The sequence below is a fragment of the Alexandromys fortis genome, unplaced genomic scaffold, assembly GCF_014885135.2.
Source record: "Alexandromys fortis isolate MF-2015 unplaced genomic scaffold, M_Fortis_MF-2015_v1.1 scaffold_30, whole genome shotgun sequence".
NCBI lineage: Eukaryota > Metazoa > Chordata > Mammalia > Rodentia > Cricetidae > Alexandromys > Alexandromys fortis.
Genome location: NW_026067922.1, coordinates 10,898,269 through 10,914,871, shown reverse-complemented (window position 1 = coordinate 10,914,871; position 16,603 = coordinate 10,898,269). Strand labels below are relative to the sequence as shown.

General features: G+C 49.1%; 1 protein-coding gene across 1 annotated transcript; it reads right to left on the bottom strand.

Moving 5' to 3' along the window:
* Nucleotides 1-12: 12 nt before the first annotated feature.
* Nucleotides 13-16,376, bottom strand: Ntsr2 (neurotensin receptor 2). The gene is given in 5 exon segments (XM_050141880.1): nt 13-8,328; nt 8,330-8,498; nt 10,327-10,417; nt 11,924-12,197; nt 15,753-16,376. Coding segments are annotated over 5 exon segments (1,374 nt in total). The 3' UTR covers nt 13-8,112.
* Between the last annotated feature and the right edge of the window lie 227 nt (nt 16,377-16,603).

The following is a 16,603-nucleotide window of genomic DNA, read 5'->3' as shown; positions in this document are numbered from 1 at the left end:
GGAACAGTGCCACAGAGGCTGGGGAGACGGCTCAGTGAGTGCAGTACTTGTTGTGCAAGCATGGGGACCCGAGTTCGGAACCCCAGGACTCTGGTGAAGCTGGGTGTGGGTGCACACATCCTGCAGGGACACGGGAGATGGGAGCATAGCCCCTGAAGCTCCTGGCTGACGTCCATAGTAGGGACAATGGAAGACCTCGTCTCAAGGTGGAAGGTGAGGATCGACTGTGTTAGTTATTTTGCCTTTGCTATGATAGAAAACCAAACACAAAGCAAATGAGGGCAGTTGTTCTCAACTTGTGGGTCGAGAACCCTGGAGGGGCGGGGGTTGAACAACCCTTCACAGGGGTCCAGTACCTGATAACCTCAATATCGGATATTTACATTATGATTTATGACAGTAGCAAAATTACAGTTATGAAGTAGCAACAAAAATAATTTTATAGTGGGGGGTCACCACAACCTGTGGGGCTGTACTGAAGGACCACATAGCATGAAGAAGGTTGAGAGCCACTGAATTAGAGAGAAGAGAGCATATTCAGCCTCCACAGTCACCTCCAGTGTGTAGGGAAGGCAGCTGAACAAGATACGGAAACAGGAACTGCAGAAATTAACACTTAATGCCAGAGAGCGTGAGGAGAGGGAAGCTGTGTGGGGATGTGTACAGTGAACCGGATCTCACGGAGCAACTTTAAACAAGGTTAAACCTGAAACAAGGTTAAAACCAGGAAAAAAAGTGAGATGACAATGTTTACCCAAAACATAAAACTCAACTACAGGTCTAGAATAATACTATGTGCCTCTGTTGGTGGTTACCAGGCGTAACAATGGCCACAATGCTTTCCAAACCCGGGAACACTGCTATGGGCTAGATACAGCAGGAAATGTCAGAAATACAAATGGCTGATGATACCTGGTGGCAGCTGTGGAGAAAACTGATTTTCCTTTTTCTAGTCCGACAGAGCAGCTGGGCTCCTGGAGTAGAGAGAGGAGAAAATGCTAAGCTATATGTAGCATCTCCTCCCCTGCAAATACCGTAAACTAGGTTAGGGCTCTGACAGTGGGGAAGGGAAAACCAGGAGGCAGGGAGAAACTGAAGGTGGTGTTCATAACATGCCCATCAGGGTGAGGAAACACTGGAAGCTGGGGCTCTCTAATCCACAGGCTCTGTCCCTGAAGTCTGGTTGACACAGGTCATCTCTTGGCGATGGAACATTCTTAGTGAAAAGCTTGCTCTTGTTCTTCCGACTGCTCACTGCAGCTTAGTGTTTGCCTTTAGACCATGCTTCTGAAATCTGTGTGAGACTCCAGGATGTGGCTGTGTTAGGAGGGAGGCCCCAAGAAATGGAAGGAGCCAGGACCACAAACAGCCATCTTCCTCCTCTTGATGGTGTTCTATGACAAGAACCCATAACCCAGGACACGCCCACCCTGACCCCCACCCCCAGCCTGTGTTAAACTTCAGAGATCTCAGAATTCACTTGCTGTTTGGATAGAGCCTAATTGTTGGGCCACAGTTTCTGTGGTCTCACAGATTCAGTTCTGATTGTTTGCTCCCATATCAAGCGTCTCGCGAAGTCGAGAAACTTGGTGTGTTACCTGCTCTGCTTGTTGCTATAGAAATAACCCAACAGAAGCCACTTAAGAAAGGCAGGGTTTACCGTGGCTCATGGTTTGAAGGTGTTGGCTATCATGGAGAAGGCGTGGTGGCAGATGCATGAGGCGGCTGGTCACATGACATTCGCAGTCAGGAAGCAGAGAGAGATCGATGACAGTGCTCAGCCAGCTCCTCTCTTTCCTTTCAGTATGGAATCCCAGCCCCTAAAATCTGTCATTCACATTTAGGGTAGATAGTCTAGCCTCGCCTAATCCAGCCTAGGAACCTCCTCACAGATGCACCTAGAATTTGACAATGTTAACCGTGTGATTCTAGCTCCTACCAGGTTGGTAGCGTCGACCATCCTGCTTAGCAAGATGGCAGCCCTGGCCATTTCTGTTGTGGGGCCACCTGCTGTGGCTCACTGACTGTCCTTAGCCTTTCACACTCAAGGAGGTAGTTTATAACCACAGCTCTGCAGCTGTGGAACTGTGTGGGGCCGTGGAGCCTGCCTCCCAGGGAAGCTACCCACCTTCGCGTTGTTTCTGTAGAATTACCTTCCCAGTCCTGGTGAAGGCCAGACCCGTCACCATCCTCCTTCCTCATTCTCAAGTGCTCCTGGCCATTGATAATCTTCTCTGTTACACTTCCTGCCTCGCCTGTCTCCTTTCTCTCGAAAGACGCAATGCCGATTTTAATGTCCTTAATATGACCTCCTGTTTCCTTGGCAATTGGAGTACTTTTTAAAATTTCTTGAGTTTTTTTCTTAGACATCTGTCTTGCCAGTGTCTGTCTATTTGCTTATCTTGGACTCCTTGAGGCAAGAGAGATGAGCCCCATGTTTGGGACCTGCCGATTTTATGTGCCAGGCAAATGAAGTGTGTTCATTTCCACATATCTAACGGAATACCTATTTATTACTTTCCATTTATATAACACGTTCCCACCCTGTTCTAAGTGCTTGGCAAATCTTAACTTCTACTCCTGCATAGAAAAAGTCACACAAGGAGGTACAGTATAGGTCAGTTTTGCACCCCAGCCCGGACTTGATCTGTCCACATCTGTCTGCCTCTCAGCCTCGCACCCCAGCCTTGATCTCTGTCCACATCTGTCTGGCTCTCTCTGCCCTGGGCTTTCCTTAGAGTTGGTTCATCTTTCAATCGCCTTTTCAGGATTATCCAGAATGTGGAGAACAACTTTAATCCCAGCACTCTGGTGGCAGAGGCAGGCAGATCTCTGAGTTTGAGGCCAGCCTGGTCTACACAATAAGTTCCAGGACAGCTAGAGCTACACAGAGAAAACCTGTCTCAAAAAAAAAAAAAATAATAATAATGCTTGTATGGAATTTTGTGGGTTTTTTTTTTGTAGAAGGAAGTTTCATGTGTTCAGTAATGCCCCTTCTTGTGTTTCACAGATTTTCCTATCATTTCTCATATTAAAATGCCCAGAAAGGCTGAGGATGTAGCTCTAATGGTTTCGCTTGCCCAGCATGCACAAGTCCCAGTGCTGCAAAAACAAGCAAGCAAGCAAACAAACAAACATTTCAGTAGATCAGGTGCAGAAAGACAAGCACCACAATGTTCTGTCGTACATGGAAGCCAAAGAAAGTCATCCCGAATGTGAAGAAGTCATGTCCAGAGACTGGAATAAATGAGAGTGGGGAAGGCAGAAAGGAGAGGGGTCGATGGTGCCCCCAACTCACAGGAAAGCAGGGGGATGGCTGTAACCAATACAATCACATAAAATGTCATTATAAAGATCTAGAACAGAGAAGCCCGAAGTCTAAAAACAAGCAGTGATGGAGAGGAATGCTAATTACCCCAAACTGACCACTGTATGCTGTATAAATAGTTGAAATATCACAGCAGGGGCTGGAGAGACACCTCAGTGGTTAGGAGCGCATACCGCTCTTCTGGAGGACCCAGGTTTAACACTGCATGGCTAGTCATAACTGTTTATAGCTCCCATTCCTGGAGATGATGCCCTCTTCTGAAATCCTTGGGTACTGCACTCACATAGTGTGCATACAACTCTCACATACACATAGGAAAAGAATCATTGTACCGAACTCCATTAATCTGTGTCATTATTATTATTAATAATAAAAATACAGGTCATTTTAAAACTTCCTACCACGTCCCTGCTCTTCTCACTCAGAAAATCCTGTGGTTTCTTATTATCACTACTGTTCTTCCATGCCTCCCAGGTCTTGTTTCTCTATTTTCCTCTCCTCTTCCAGAAGAGCTTCCAAGTGTAACAGCGAGCCATGACTCCATGTCCTTGATGTATGTTCCTCCATCATCATCTTGCTTCTAAGATCTTTTGGTCCCAACATCTTCCTTTGTAATGCTTCACTTCCGGTGTGGAGGCACCCTGCTTCCTTGTGAGGTATGGAAGCCATGTCACCAACAACTGATCACAGTCACCTTCGGGAGTGTGTCCCAGCCCTGTGTGCAGCATGCTCTGCACCCTTTCCCAGGCTCCTGTGCTCAGGGTCATTCTCTGGAGTCATAGATTAAAGAAAAGTCTGACCAGTTCAGTTTCTCTAATCGGCAAAGCTTCCCCTTGACTTTGCTCTTTGTCTGTTTGGGAGGCTGTACCTCTTTCCCAGGGGCAGGGCTGGTTGCTACACACTGCTCCTGGTCTCTTTTCTAGGCAGGATTGAAACCTGCTCTTTTGGGTTAATATTCCTACCAGTTTCTCTCTGAACTCTCCTAAAGAAGGAACAAACAAGGAGGTACAGACTGGGAACAGAGGTGCCATGAGAAAATCTCCCATCTACACTCGAGCACCAAGAAACCAAATAGCCCCAACTTCTTCTGATTTTTGTTTGTTTTGGTTTGGAGATAGGGTTTCACTATATAGGTCTAGTCGGCCTTGAATTTACTAGGTTGTTTAGGCTGATCATGAATTTACAGTAATCCCCATGCCTATGCCTCTGGGAGTTGGGATTATATCTACCATCATGCCTGTTTAATATGATGCTGGGGACCAAACCCGAGTTTCCTGCATGCTGGGTAAAGCACTCTATCAACTGAACCCCTCCACTTATTCTGAACTGGAAGACTTAGCTTGTTATATCGGTAATGGAACATGTGCCAACTATTAGTTAAAAGATCTTTAGGATCTTTAGTAGCTGTGGAGTTAGTGAGGTTCTAAGGTTTTCAGTCTCCACCACATGGTTTTTCCTGATGTCTTGAGTTCTTCCCATTCTACAGACATTCTAATAGGAGAGGTGGTGTCATAGCTCTTGGTCACAAGTCATTTTGTACAGAAGCCACACTCAAGTGTCTCTGACAGCTCCAACACAACCAACTGTTATATGCCCAATTTCTTCACTTAGGGAGCACTCCAAGAGCCGGAAGAATCCTTGCCAGGATATGCAGCTGGTTGAGAACCTTAATTATCCTAAGCCAGGATAAGTTATCCTCGGGTTCAAATCTAACCAGCTAGAATACCCTTAAACCCCTATATAATGCTCCACCCCAAACACAGACTTCACCATTACCTGAGTTCAACTCAGATTGGGTCATCAGGGGCCTGAGGCTGCAAATATATGCTTGATGGGTCTTCATGAGTAAGTGACATGAACATACATGGTGACCCAGAATTCTCTAGTTTAGTGGTTCTCAACTTTCCTAAGGCTGCAACCCTTTAATACAGTCCCTCACGTGTGGTGACCCCCAACCATAAAATTATTTTCGTTGTTACTTCATAACTGTAATTTTGCTACTGTTATGAATTGTAATGTAAGCACCTGATATGCAGGATATCTGCAACCCTGTGAAAGGGTCATTTGATTTCCCCAAAGGGATCATGACCCACCAGTTGAGAACCACTGCTCTAGCTCCTGACTTTAGAGCTTCATTCTCTGCTTCTCATCATCTGGGCTTGCACAGGCCTTTCTGATATGTGTGGTCCCTAAAGAGAAAGGCTACCCAAATGCTTTCTGCAGTGTAGAGAATATCATGATGAGAGATAAGAGATACTGGAGAGCTGGCGTTTGTAAGAGTAGGTAAGTTGGGGTTCTTACAGTATTATGTCTTGGGGTGTGGAGAGCAACGACAGAAGCCAGGATCCTTGGACTCAGCTCTCCAGGACATGTGTTAGTCAAAGAGTAAATCCCAGGGCTCAGCAAACACCGCTGAGTCTCGGCTAACCATTATGCCATCCTATTATACTAATGCAGCAGTACTCTGAGGTGGATGTCACTGGGACCATTTTAACAAAGAGACTATGTGACCTAAGACTGCACTGGTGTTAGGTGAGGAAAGAGTAGACCTTCGAGCAGAGTAACATCCCTGTCAACATTTGGCAGCTTCCCATCTTAACCTACTCCCACCACTGTCACAGAGTGGAAGGTACAGTCGGCTTCTCTCGCTCTGTATTGGATAAATGTATTGGTCCCATATCTTTTCACTGGAAGCCCACTTGGGCTGCATATTGGACATGAGTCTATAACAAACACGAGTCGGTACCAAACCCACTGGATTTTACACCTTTTGCGAAGTGCCTGGGGATCCGAGGTTATTAATCTCTTTTCATTCAGAAATTTGCTTTATTTTTTTATTTATTGAAGATTTCTGTCTCTTCCCCGCCACCGCCTCCCATTCCCCCCCCAATCAAGTCCCCCTCCCTCGTTAGCCCAAAGAGCCATCAGGGTTCCCTGCCCTGTGGGAAGTCCAAGGACCACCCACCTCCATCCAGGTCTAGGAAGGTGAGCATCCAAACTGCCTAGGCTCCCACAAAGCCAGTACTTGCAGTAGGATCAAAAACCCATTGCCATTGTTCTTGAGTTCTCAGTAGTCCTCATTGTCCGCTAGGTTTAGAAATTTGCACCGAAAACATTTGACCTGTCTTCAGCTTCTACAGACAGCTTTTATTTGAGGGAGGACCATGAACGAAGGCGGCCTCCAGAAACAACCGATCTCATTTCTTTTTCAATCTGCTTGTCTGGGCAGATGTCCCAGCTCAGAAAAGATTAGCATCTTAATGGGCAAAGCAGTTGGAAAGGCCTTCGTGCCCAGGGAAGAAACAAGGATCCTGTGAGTGGATTTGTCATTCCCCAAATACACTGCCCCAGTTTCTCTCTTTCTTCATTCAACTCTGGCAAGCTCTTGTATTCTTCCTGGGGACTGGGGTCATGCTTGTGCCTGTCCTTGTTCAACAGAAACCTTTATCCAGAGGTGCAGGCCTGCCTGCCCTCCCAGGTGGGGGTTTTTGTGATCTTCAAAAGAGGTATTGGACCCCGCAACGACTTTTTGGTCCTAACCCTCAACATCTCAGGATTCTGGCCTCATTTGGTAATAGATCCTTACTATGTAAACTGGTTAAGATTACACTAGAGCAGCCTTTTCACAGGGGTCACCTAAGACCGTCGGAAAACACAGCTATTTACATTATGATTCTTAACAGTAACAAAATTACAGCTACGAAGTAGCAATGGAAATAATTTTATGGCTGGGGGTCATCACAGCATGAGGAACTGTATTAATGGGTTTGAGCATTAGGAAGGTTGAAAACCACTGTCCTAGAGTGAAGAGCCATGCCCCCTGAGGAACACAAGCATGCCAAGACCATGGGACAAGGAGGTGCAGGCTGGAGTGAGAGATCTTCAAACACAGAACATTAAGGATTGTCTGCCAGAAACGGAAGAAGCAAGATGGGGTGGGGGGCGCTGGTCTAGTTTGCTCCAAAGCTACACAGAGAAACCTTGTCTTGAGAAAAAGAGAAAGAAATCCTAAAACAAATACCATAATCCATGCTTTTTAAACATGCATGGGTGTGGTAGTGGCACACACTTAGAATCCTAGTGCCAGGGAGACAGCGACAGGACACTTGGACTCTGTTCGGCTAGTCTACCATGTTTGGTGAATTCAAGTCCTGGAAGAGACTATGTCTCAAAAACAAGGTGGATGCTTGTGCTGTTTTGAATTAAAATGGCATTATTTGAAAGGATTAGGACATATGACCTTGTTGGAGGAAGTATGTCACTGGGGAGTGGGTTTGAGGTTTCAAATGTTCAAGTCAGGCCCAGTGTCATTCTCTCTTCCTGCTGCCTGAGGATCCAGATGTAGAACTCTCGGCTACTTCTCCAGCACCATGTCTGTCTGCACGCCACCATGCTTCCCTTTGTGATGATAATGGCCTAAACCTCTGAACTGTAAGCCAGCCCCAATTAAACTCCGGTATAAGAGTTGCCATGATCATGGTGTCTCTTCACAGCAATAGAAACCCTATCTAAGACAATGATCTCTGGCCTCCACATACATGAGCACATGGACACACAAGACCACATAAGATACACAAACATGGATGTGCATACACATATGTGTTCACATGCACATGCCAACACACACTCACACATACAGAGAGAGAGAGAAAAAAAAAGATTAGCACCAGTTAAATTTATTGAGTATTGGCTATGTACCAGGCCTGGCACTGGACACCTTCATCACTAGGCAACGGTTCCTATTTAACTCAGTAGCACAGGTGGAAAGCTGAAGGTAGTGGGTGTTATGTGGCTTGCCCGTAGTAGGCACTGCTCAGTGAGTGAGCTGGGTCAGGAGGTCCACCTGGATTGTTAGTGATGGCATGGCTTGTCTGATGAGCATGTCCCAGGCAGCCATTGTTATTCTCTTCATACTTGTATTTCACCCAGGCTGGGGTTTCTTGGCGACCCCCAAAGCCGGAAACTGTATGTACTAGGGGGTGACTCTGGGGCTTCTTGGGGTAAGGGCACCAGGGAGTGCTGTTCACCACACGGAGAGCTGAGGGATTCCAGGAAGAGCTTCCTGAAGGAGGAAGACACAGCGTTGTAGAGGACCGGGGTCACTGCCGAGCTGACGTAGAAGAGCGTGTTGGTCGCCATGTAGAAGTAGTGATAAAAATTGTAGAGTGTGCTGGAAGGGAAACCCAGGGGTCTAGTTAGAGACTGTCACCTCCCTGCTTATGATTATTGACCACCTCTATGTGGCAGATGGCTCCCCTGAGGACAGAGGCTATCCGCCAAGGTCAGTGAGATGCTCGGAACCCTGCGCTTCGTGGTATGGTCAAGGAGATGTGGCTTTACTCACAAGGGAAGTTTTTGGTTAGTTTTTCAGAAGTTATGCTCCCCGTGGCAGAACTCCTCGGCTTGGCATATGCTCCTTGTGATGTTTGAATGTAATTGACCATCATAGGCTCATAGGGATTAGCACTATTATGAGCTGTGGTTTTGTTGCATTAGATACGGTCTTGCTGGCCTGTGGGGGTGGGCTTTGAGGTCTCATATCTGCTCAGACTATGCCCTGGTGCGGGAGAATTGTCTGTATTCTGTCAATCATGTTATAAATAAACGCTGATTGGCCAGGCAGGAAATATAGGCAGGAAAACAAGACAGGAAATAGAAATGATGTAAGGAGAACAGGGAAGGAGGAAGTTGATTCCTCCCACTCCTGCCCAGACCACCAAAGCAGCAGGATGTGATCTGCTCCACTGAAAAAGGTACTGAGCCACATGGCTAACACAGATCAGAAAAATGGGTTAATCACGATGTGAGAGTTAGCCAGTGAGAGGCTAGAGCTAATGGGCCAATCAGCTTATAATTTATGGAGAACTAACTATGTGTGATTTTCTTTTGGGGCTAAACAGTTGAGGGGACCTGGTGGGAGGACAGAAAACACAAACAAGCAGGCCCCATCCATTTTACAATGCCCAGTGCCCTAGTTCACTTCCTGTCACCTGCAGACAAAGATGGAGCTCTTTATCTTTACCACTCTCAGCTCCTTTCCCAGCACCATGTCTACCTGCACACCGCCATGCCTCCAAACACCATGATAGTGAACTAAATTTCTGAACTGTAAGCCAGCCCCAATTAAGTGATTTTCTTTATAAGAGTCGCCATGGTCCTGGTGTCTTCATAGCAACAGAAAATGTAACTTAGACAGGGCTTTGTGGTTGCTAGGCAATAACTCTACCAGGTGAGCTGTATTTCTAACCCATGATTTTTCTCTTCTCTAATAAAAGAGGGTTCACATCCTATTCTCCATACAGTTTTTATTAGATCACGAAACTATGTTGTGTCTTTCTCTTTCTCCTTGTAATAACATGGCCTTTACCTCCCTTCCGGGGCTGCAAGCATTGGTTTGTTCTGGTGTCAAGATGCTCATAGCCCAACTATCCATGAAGCCTGTCATACCCATGGACTTACCAGATCAGGGATGTTTTCAGAGGGTACCCTGATCCTGACAGGCATGACATAAGCCTCTTACTCCAGTCCTTGGGAGACTGAGGCAGGGGGATTGCTGTGCTTGGCTACTAAGAGAATACTAGGTCACTTGAGGCAGTATAGCAAGACTTGGTCTGAAGACAAATGAACAGTGCTGGAGAGATGGCTCAGCAGTTAAGAGCACTGACTACTCATCCAGAGGACCCAGGTTCAGTTCCCAGCACCCACATGGCATCTCACAACTGTAACTCCAGTTCCAGGGTATCCAATACCCATATACAGATATATATGCAGGCTAAAACACCAGTGCACATGAAATAAAGTAATTTAAAAACAAACAGAAGACCCCCACAATGCCTTGTTCCCCACTTCCAGATGGAAGATTTTGAGATCCTGAGCAGGACCAAATAATAGACTATAGGGTCAGAAATCCAGAAACCTTAGCAGCTGAGGATCCATCGCCCGGTTCCAGCCCACCCAACAGTCCCTGCTCAGTGACCAGACAGCCTCAGTCCACTTACTCAGTCCACCCGTCATCAGGGATGTAGCAGTACATGAGCCTGCGGACATGGTACGGCAGCCAGCAGATGACATACACAGCCACAATGGCTCCTGCAGGACAGTGGGAGAGAGAGAGGGGACATAGCAGACAGAAAGTAAACACGTTCTCAGTTACATCATCGTCCAGGGAGGAAGGTGCCAAAGGTGACAACAGCAATTCCCGTGACCTCTTCCTGGAGCCAAAGGATGGGAAGAGAACTTTAAGTTACTGGATATGAACTTGCCCTGTCCTTGGACACAACATGCTTCCAGAATCTTCCATTGACTGCTGGAATACACTCCCAACTCAGAGCGAGCGAGATAGTCCCACCTGCGTGCCTGGGCAACATGCTGCAAATGCCTTTTGTACCCTGCAAAGTTCGTTCCGGAACTCCTCCTTCTGGCTGGACGGATGGTGGTACCATCATCAGGCCAGAGACCAGAACATTCTTAGTTTTTTATCCTTCCTCACTTTGCTTTCAATGGGCTCTTTCCCAGCAACTGTTCACCCTCTCTCTTCCTTGTCTCCATTATTGCCACCTGTGAAAGTCCTTCCCACTCGACTTTGACAACTTTTCCTCCTCCTCTCATGAGCACCCATGTATAACCCAGTGTGGGCCCCGTAGCAACAGCCAGCAGCAGCAGCAGTAGTGGCGGCACTGACTAGTATCCTGGTCCAAATACAGAATCGTCGTCACCCCACTTAAGAACTCGTTGGTTGGAAACTCCTGGCTGGGCCCTACGCTCTGGCTTTTTGCAATGTCCCATATCATTGCCATACACTCTGAAGTTTGGGGGCACTATTTAGTCCATACGCTAAGGAAATGTGAAGGGAACAGATCTGCTAGACATTGGCTCTTGGAACTTCTGCCCAGCAACTGTAGAATGAACCCTTGATGCATGCTGGAACACACTCCCGACTTAGGGCTAGCTATTCCCACCCGGCTGACTTTGTGCCAACCATCACCTCACTGTGCACTCTGCTCTTAACATCTTTTCCCACGAGACTGTGACGTTGCAGAGAGCACAGGCCCATCTCATCGGATCCTTCCAGAATTCAGCTAGGGCTCAGATTTCAACTAGGGCATGATGGTCGCACAGAGAGATCCTGTTTTCCAGTGCCTTTTAAAATGTCCCTTACAAGGCCAGATTGTTCCCGATCCTTACCAAAAGGCAGGCAAGTAAACAGATGTGTTAGAGAGGAAATGGGGTTTGGGGACCCAGCCAGTCTGAGCATCCACAATCGCCAGACTGAAGTCCTGCACTGGAGCTCCGCCTGGTCTTGTCACACAGACCCACTTTCTGAGACAGAGCCAGGTCTCTGCCTGTGTCCTGGGTAAGCTACTCCCTGGACAGATCTGTACTTTCATTTAGAACTCCACTTCTTTCTTTTAATGACCCCAATGTGTTTGTGAGGGAATGCTATGGATGAACGTCCAGCTCCTCCGAGGTACAGGGCAAAGGAGACCTAGAGAAGGACAATAGCTTGCCGAGCTCATCCCGCCAGGGACTGATAGAGGCAGCCCTGGTTCCCCAGGCTCCTCTCCCACAGGGCAGTGTTGTGATGGAGTACTTAACTGAGAACCTGGGCGCTGTGCTGGAGGCTGCGGATCTGGCTGGTATCCTTGTGTCTCAGCAGGCTGGCTTGGACCCCTAGAGACAGGGTCTTTCTCCACGCGATGACACCCAGGAGGCCTTCCTCACTCAAGAGCTCCAGGCGGCTGGGGATTGAGTTGACTGGGGCAGAGGCTGATGGTACCTGGGAGTAGAGGGCCATCAGGTGGTTGACAGTGACCCCGTTCAGGAAGGCGGTGAGTGCCAAGGGAAGCACGAAGGACACCAGCACATTCACCTGTGAAGGTAATGCCATGCGTCACAGGGGTAGTGCCTGTGGCTCTGGCCATCAGGTTGGCTCCGAACTCAGAATCTGCATCAGCAGAAGCGGGGACAGAAAGGCCTGGAAGGTAAAGGCTCAGAACTGTGCTGCCACAGTACAAGCCCAAGGCCACAGAGAACCCATTCTTCCCTGTGGATAGGAGGCAGAAACTCATTCCAAAGAGAGACATCATTAGATGCTCGACCTCCTCAGTCACTGTCTTCAGGCCTCTGAGTGCCCCAGCCTACTCCGCAGTCTTTCTGTTCGAACAGGATCTTCAAACGGCTCATATTGGCTGGTTACCTTTATTTTAAAACCACAGTCCACAAGCGAGGCCGTGGCGGCGCAGACCTTTAATCCCTGCACTCGGGAGGAAGAGGCAGGTGAATCTCTGTGAGTTCGAGGTCAGCCCACTCTCAGAACAAGTTCCAGGAAAGCCAGGGCTATAGAGAAAAACCCTGTCTCGAAAAACATATAAACAAAAAAGTAACATTTCCTGGGCTGGAGAGTTGGTTCAGTGGTTCAGAACACTTGCTGCTCTGGCAGAGGACCAGAGTTCTGTTCCCAACATCCATGTTGGGCAGGTCACAACAACCTGTAATTCCGACTTTAGGAAGTCTGATGTCTTCTTCTGGCCTCTGCAGGTACCTGCACTCATTGTGGACATACCCTTACTCCCAGACACAGACATAAGATTAAAAAATAAAGGGAATCCATTTTAAAAACCACAGTCCATAATCACAGTCTTGGAGGTTGGCACACTGATGTGGGAGTGATTTCTTACTAATAAAGAAACTGCCTCGGCCCTCATAGGACAGAAAATTAGGTAGGCGGAGTAGACAGAAGAGAATGCTGGGAAAAAGAAGCTGTGTGAGGAGCGGCATGATGCTCCCACTCCAGACAGACGCAGGTTAAGATCCTCTCTGGTAAGCCAGCTCATGGGCTACACAGAATATTAGAAATGGGTTAGAACAATATGTAAGAGCTAGCCAATAAGAAACTGGACCTAGCCAGGCCAGGCAGTGTTTGAAAGAATACAGTTTCCGTGTAATTATTTCTGGGTATAAACTAGCCATGCGGGCGGCCGGGTGCCGGGGACGCAGCCCTGCCGCTCCTAATTTCAACAGCACACAGAAAGCTGTGGCAAGTGGAGGTTCAGTTTGTCCAGGAAGAGCAACTGCAGTGACACACAGAGCCATGAGACAAAACGGAATCCATGCGGGGCACCATGGGGGCTCAAAGCGAAGTGGGACCCCCAGAGATACCCCGGGCAAAGACAGCAGAGGGGTGGCCTGGGGGTCCTCTTTCCCCACTCGTTCTCCCAGTGATTGTCCTAGAGGCCACATGGGAAGCTCCTGGGGGCTCCACCCGTCTCCCATATGTTTATGGGGAGATTTCATGAGGCATGGGTGGGGAACAAAGGCTGCACAGTGGTCCAGGCTGGATGCTTCGTTGAGAAGGAAAACTAAAGAACAACCCTCAGAGAGCATAAGTGGGGACAGAAAGTTGGGGGGACATGGGCTGAGGACCTTCTGTGCTGTATCCCTACACTTTCACGGGGTCACATTTAATGATCTCATGATATTGGCGCCATGATTTTGGCATTCAGGCAAACTCGGGCATGTGAATACTGCCCATGGACAGGCAAACATCCCTTTCTGAATTAGGACCAAAGCAGAAACAAAGAACAGAAGAAGGTCCTCCTGGGAGCCAGCACGCCCTTCATTCTGACTCAGGGTGCCATTGCTCCCTGCCATCCTTGTCCCGCGTCCTTCTGTAGGCTTCTTGTTTCGTCTTGTGTCTGCATGGCTTGCAGCAGCATCTTGAGCAGAACCCTTCAGCTTCCCTCTCTCCCTTACCTCCCCTATAGTGGCTGAACTCAGTGCTAGAAATGGACACGATGTTTTAAATGCCAAACTTTTAAAAGCAAATCCATTCCAAGCAGACCATTATTGGCACTTGCTTCTCTTTTCTCCTGGAGGGAAATTTGGACCTGATAGGGATAAAGCAGCCCCATAGAATATGGGCACAAAATTTAACAATTGGGCCCTCTCATGCTTCCTCCCCATCCCTCTTGGGTGAAAAGGAAGGTCACATGTGTCCTCTCTCTCCCTACTCACAAGACCCAGCAGACACACACAGGGTGGTGAAGGGGAACAGAGGGAACCTTATGTCAAGCCTGCAGCATTGTACTGAGGCAGGAGAATAAGGTGGAGAGAGAGAGAGAGAAACCAATAACAGAGAAAGGCAAAAAATGATCCTTACCAATGGGTACATGTAAGAGACAAAGCATGCAATAGAAAAATCCATGAATTACATGAATTACAAATGTGGAAGAAGGCAGGTGCTATGCAATTGACCCATAAAAGGTCGCCACCACTCCACTCTCCTGGTTAAGGGACCTTGAGCTTCTAACCCTTCTCCCCTGCTCTATGTCCACTGCAATCTTGGAAGTGCTTCCCCCCCATAAATCTGTGAGTGTGCCCCTGGTCCAACTCTTTGTTCTGGGACACAAGGACCTGAACATCTCAGCAGTTCCCCCAAGATTACAGTCTACACCTGGCCAGCAATACTGTGCAGAGGGATGATGGTCCAGCTGTCTGTGCAGCCCTCAAATCCCGTATGTGTCCTGATTCACTGGCTGGCATCCTCTGCATGCTCTTGGGCAGTGAAGGGATGCTGTCCACACTGTGTTTGGTCCTTTGGGTGTCTGGGAAGGAAGCTGGATTGGCTGCGTTAGTGCCTCTCACTATACCAGTGTGTCTGGGAAGGACGCTTGAGTGGCTGCATTGGTGTCTCTCACTACACCAGTGTGTCTGGGAAGGACGCTGTAGTGGCTGCGTTAGTGTCTCTCACTACGTCAGTGCGTGTTCCACTCAGGCTCATTTGAAACGAGGGCCCTGGGTTACAAGGACCACTGGACCAAGTACTTGGGAAGGTAAGACTTGCTTTCAAAAAAAGCACTGCAAATCGCTGGGAGTGGATCACAAACTAGGGGAGGGGGCAGGAGAGGAGAGGTCTTGGGAGCCTTCCCCTTTCAGACAGAGGCGAAAATATAGCTCACTTCTGGGGTTAAGAAGGGTTGGAGAGAGAGGGAGCAAAGAAAGACTTATTGAACTAAATGCCAGAGAGAGAGGCCAGGAAGAACTAGGGAAAATAGCCTTGCAAGGTGCGAGGGCAGGGGGGGGGGGGGGGGGGGGGGGGGGGGGGGGGGGGGGGGGGGGGGGGGGGGGGGGGGGGGGGGGGGGGGGTTCTCACGGGACAGGAGGGGCAGGAAGTGAGGCCAGAAACCCCATCAGCTCCCAGAAGACAGAAACAGAAAAACGCCCCCCTCGATTTCTGAGAGGCCCACTCCAGAGCCCCATGGTTGGAGTGGAATAGGTGCAGAGTCTAATGGGACAAAAAAAAAAAAAAGTGCATTTCACGGGCTCACCTTATGGTTCCTTAAAAAAAAATGATGTGTGTGTGTGTGTAGGACAGAGGACAACTTTAGGGAGTGGGTTCTCCCCTTCAACTGTGGGTTTCCCTTACCTGGATGAAGACCTGCAGTGTGGTGCGGCTCACCATTACCGTGCACACGCGCGAGGCGGGCTCGGGCTCCCCATTGGCCCCCTCCACTTCTTGCTTCTGTCCCATGATCACCGCCATGGGCAGGGCAAGGCCCAGTGAGGCGACCCAAACCAGGGACAGCAGGCGGCGGGTGCGGCGCGGAGTGAGCAGGCGGCGGGCACGCAGCGGCTGGCACACAGCCAGGCAGCGCTCTGCGCTTAGGCTGGCTACGCTCAGCACCGTGGCATAGGCGCACAGCTCCCGCACGAAGTAGTAGCCACGACAGCCCAGATCGCCGAAGACCCAGGGGTAGTGGGACCACACGAAGTTGTAGAGTTCCATGGGAACGCTGACCAGTAGCAGCAACAGCGCCGACAGCGCCAGGCTGAGCACGTGGTAGCGCAGGCGTCCGGGGCGACCCGCCCGTGCCTTCAGCACCACGTGCACGGACAGCGCATTGCCCGCTGTGCCCAGCGCGAAGATGAGCGAGTAGAGCGCGGTGAACAATACCTTGGCCCAGAGGCGCGTGTCCACGCCCAGCCGTGCGTCCAGGCTCAACCCTGCGCTGGGGCTGGGCCTTGGGTGCCGCGGGCTGCTGGTCTCCATCACTGTCTCGCGGTGGCCTGGGCTCCCTCCCTCTCACTGCCCAGAGCCTGGGCTAGCTGCCCGGTGAACCTCCTTCCTGGGAACCTCCAGAGCTGGGAGGACACGCCCCTGAAGGGAGTTCCAGAGTAGCATCAGACTTGAAACCCTCTTCCACTCACTCGGCTCTATCCAGAAAAGCATGTGTTGATGGAAAAAGGGGGTTCTTTGTGGGGGTATGCCTGGATAGC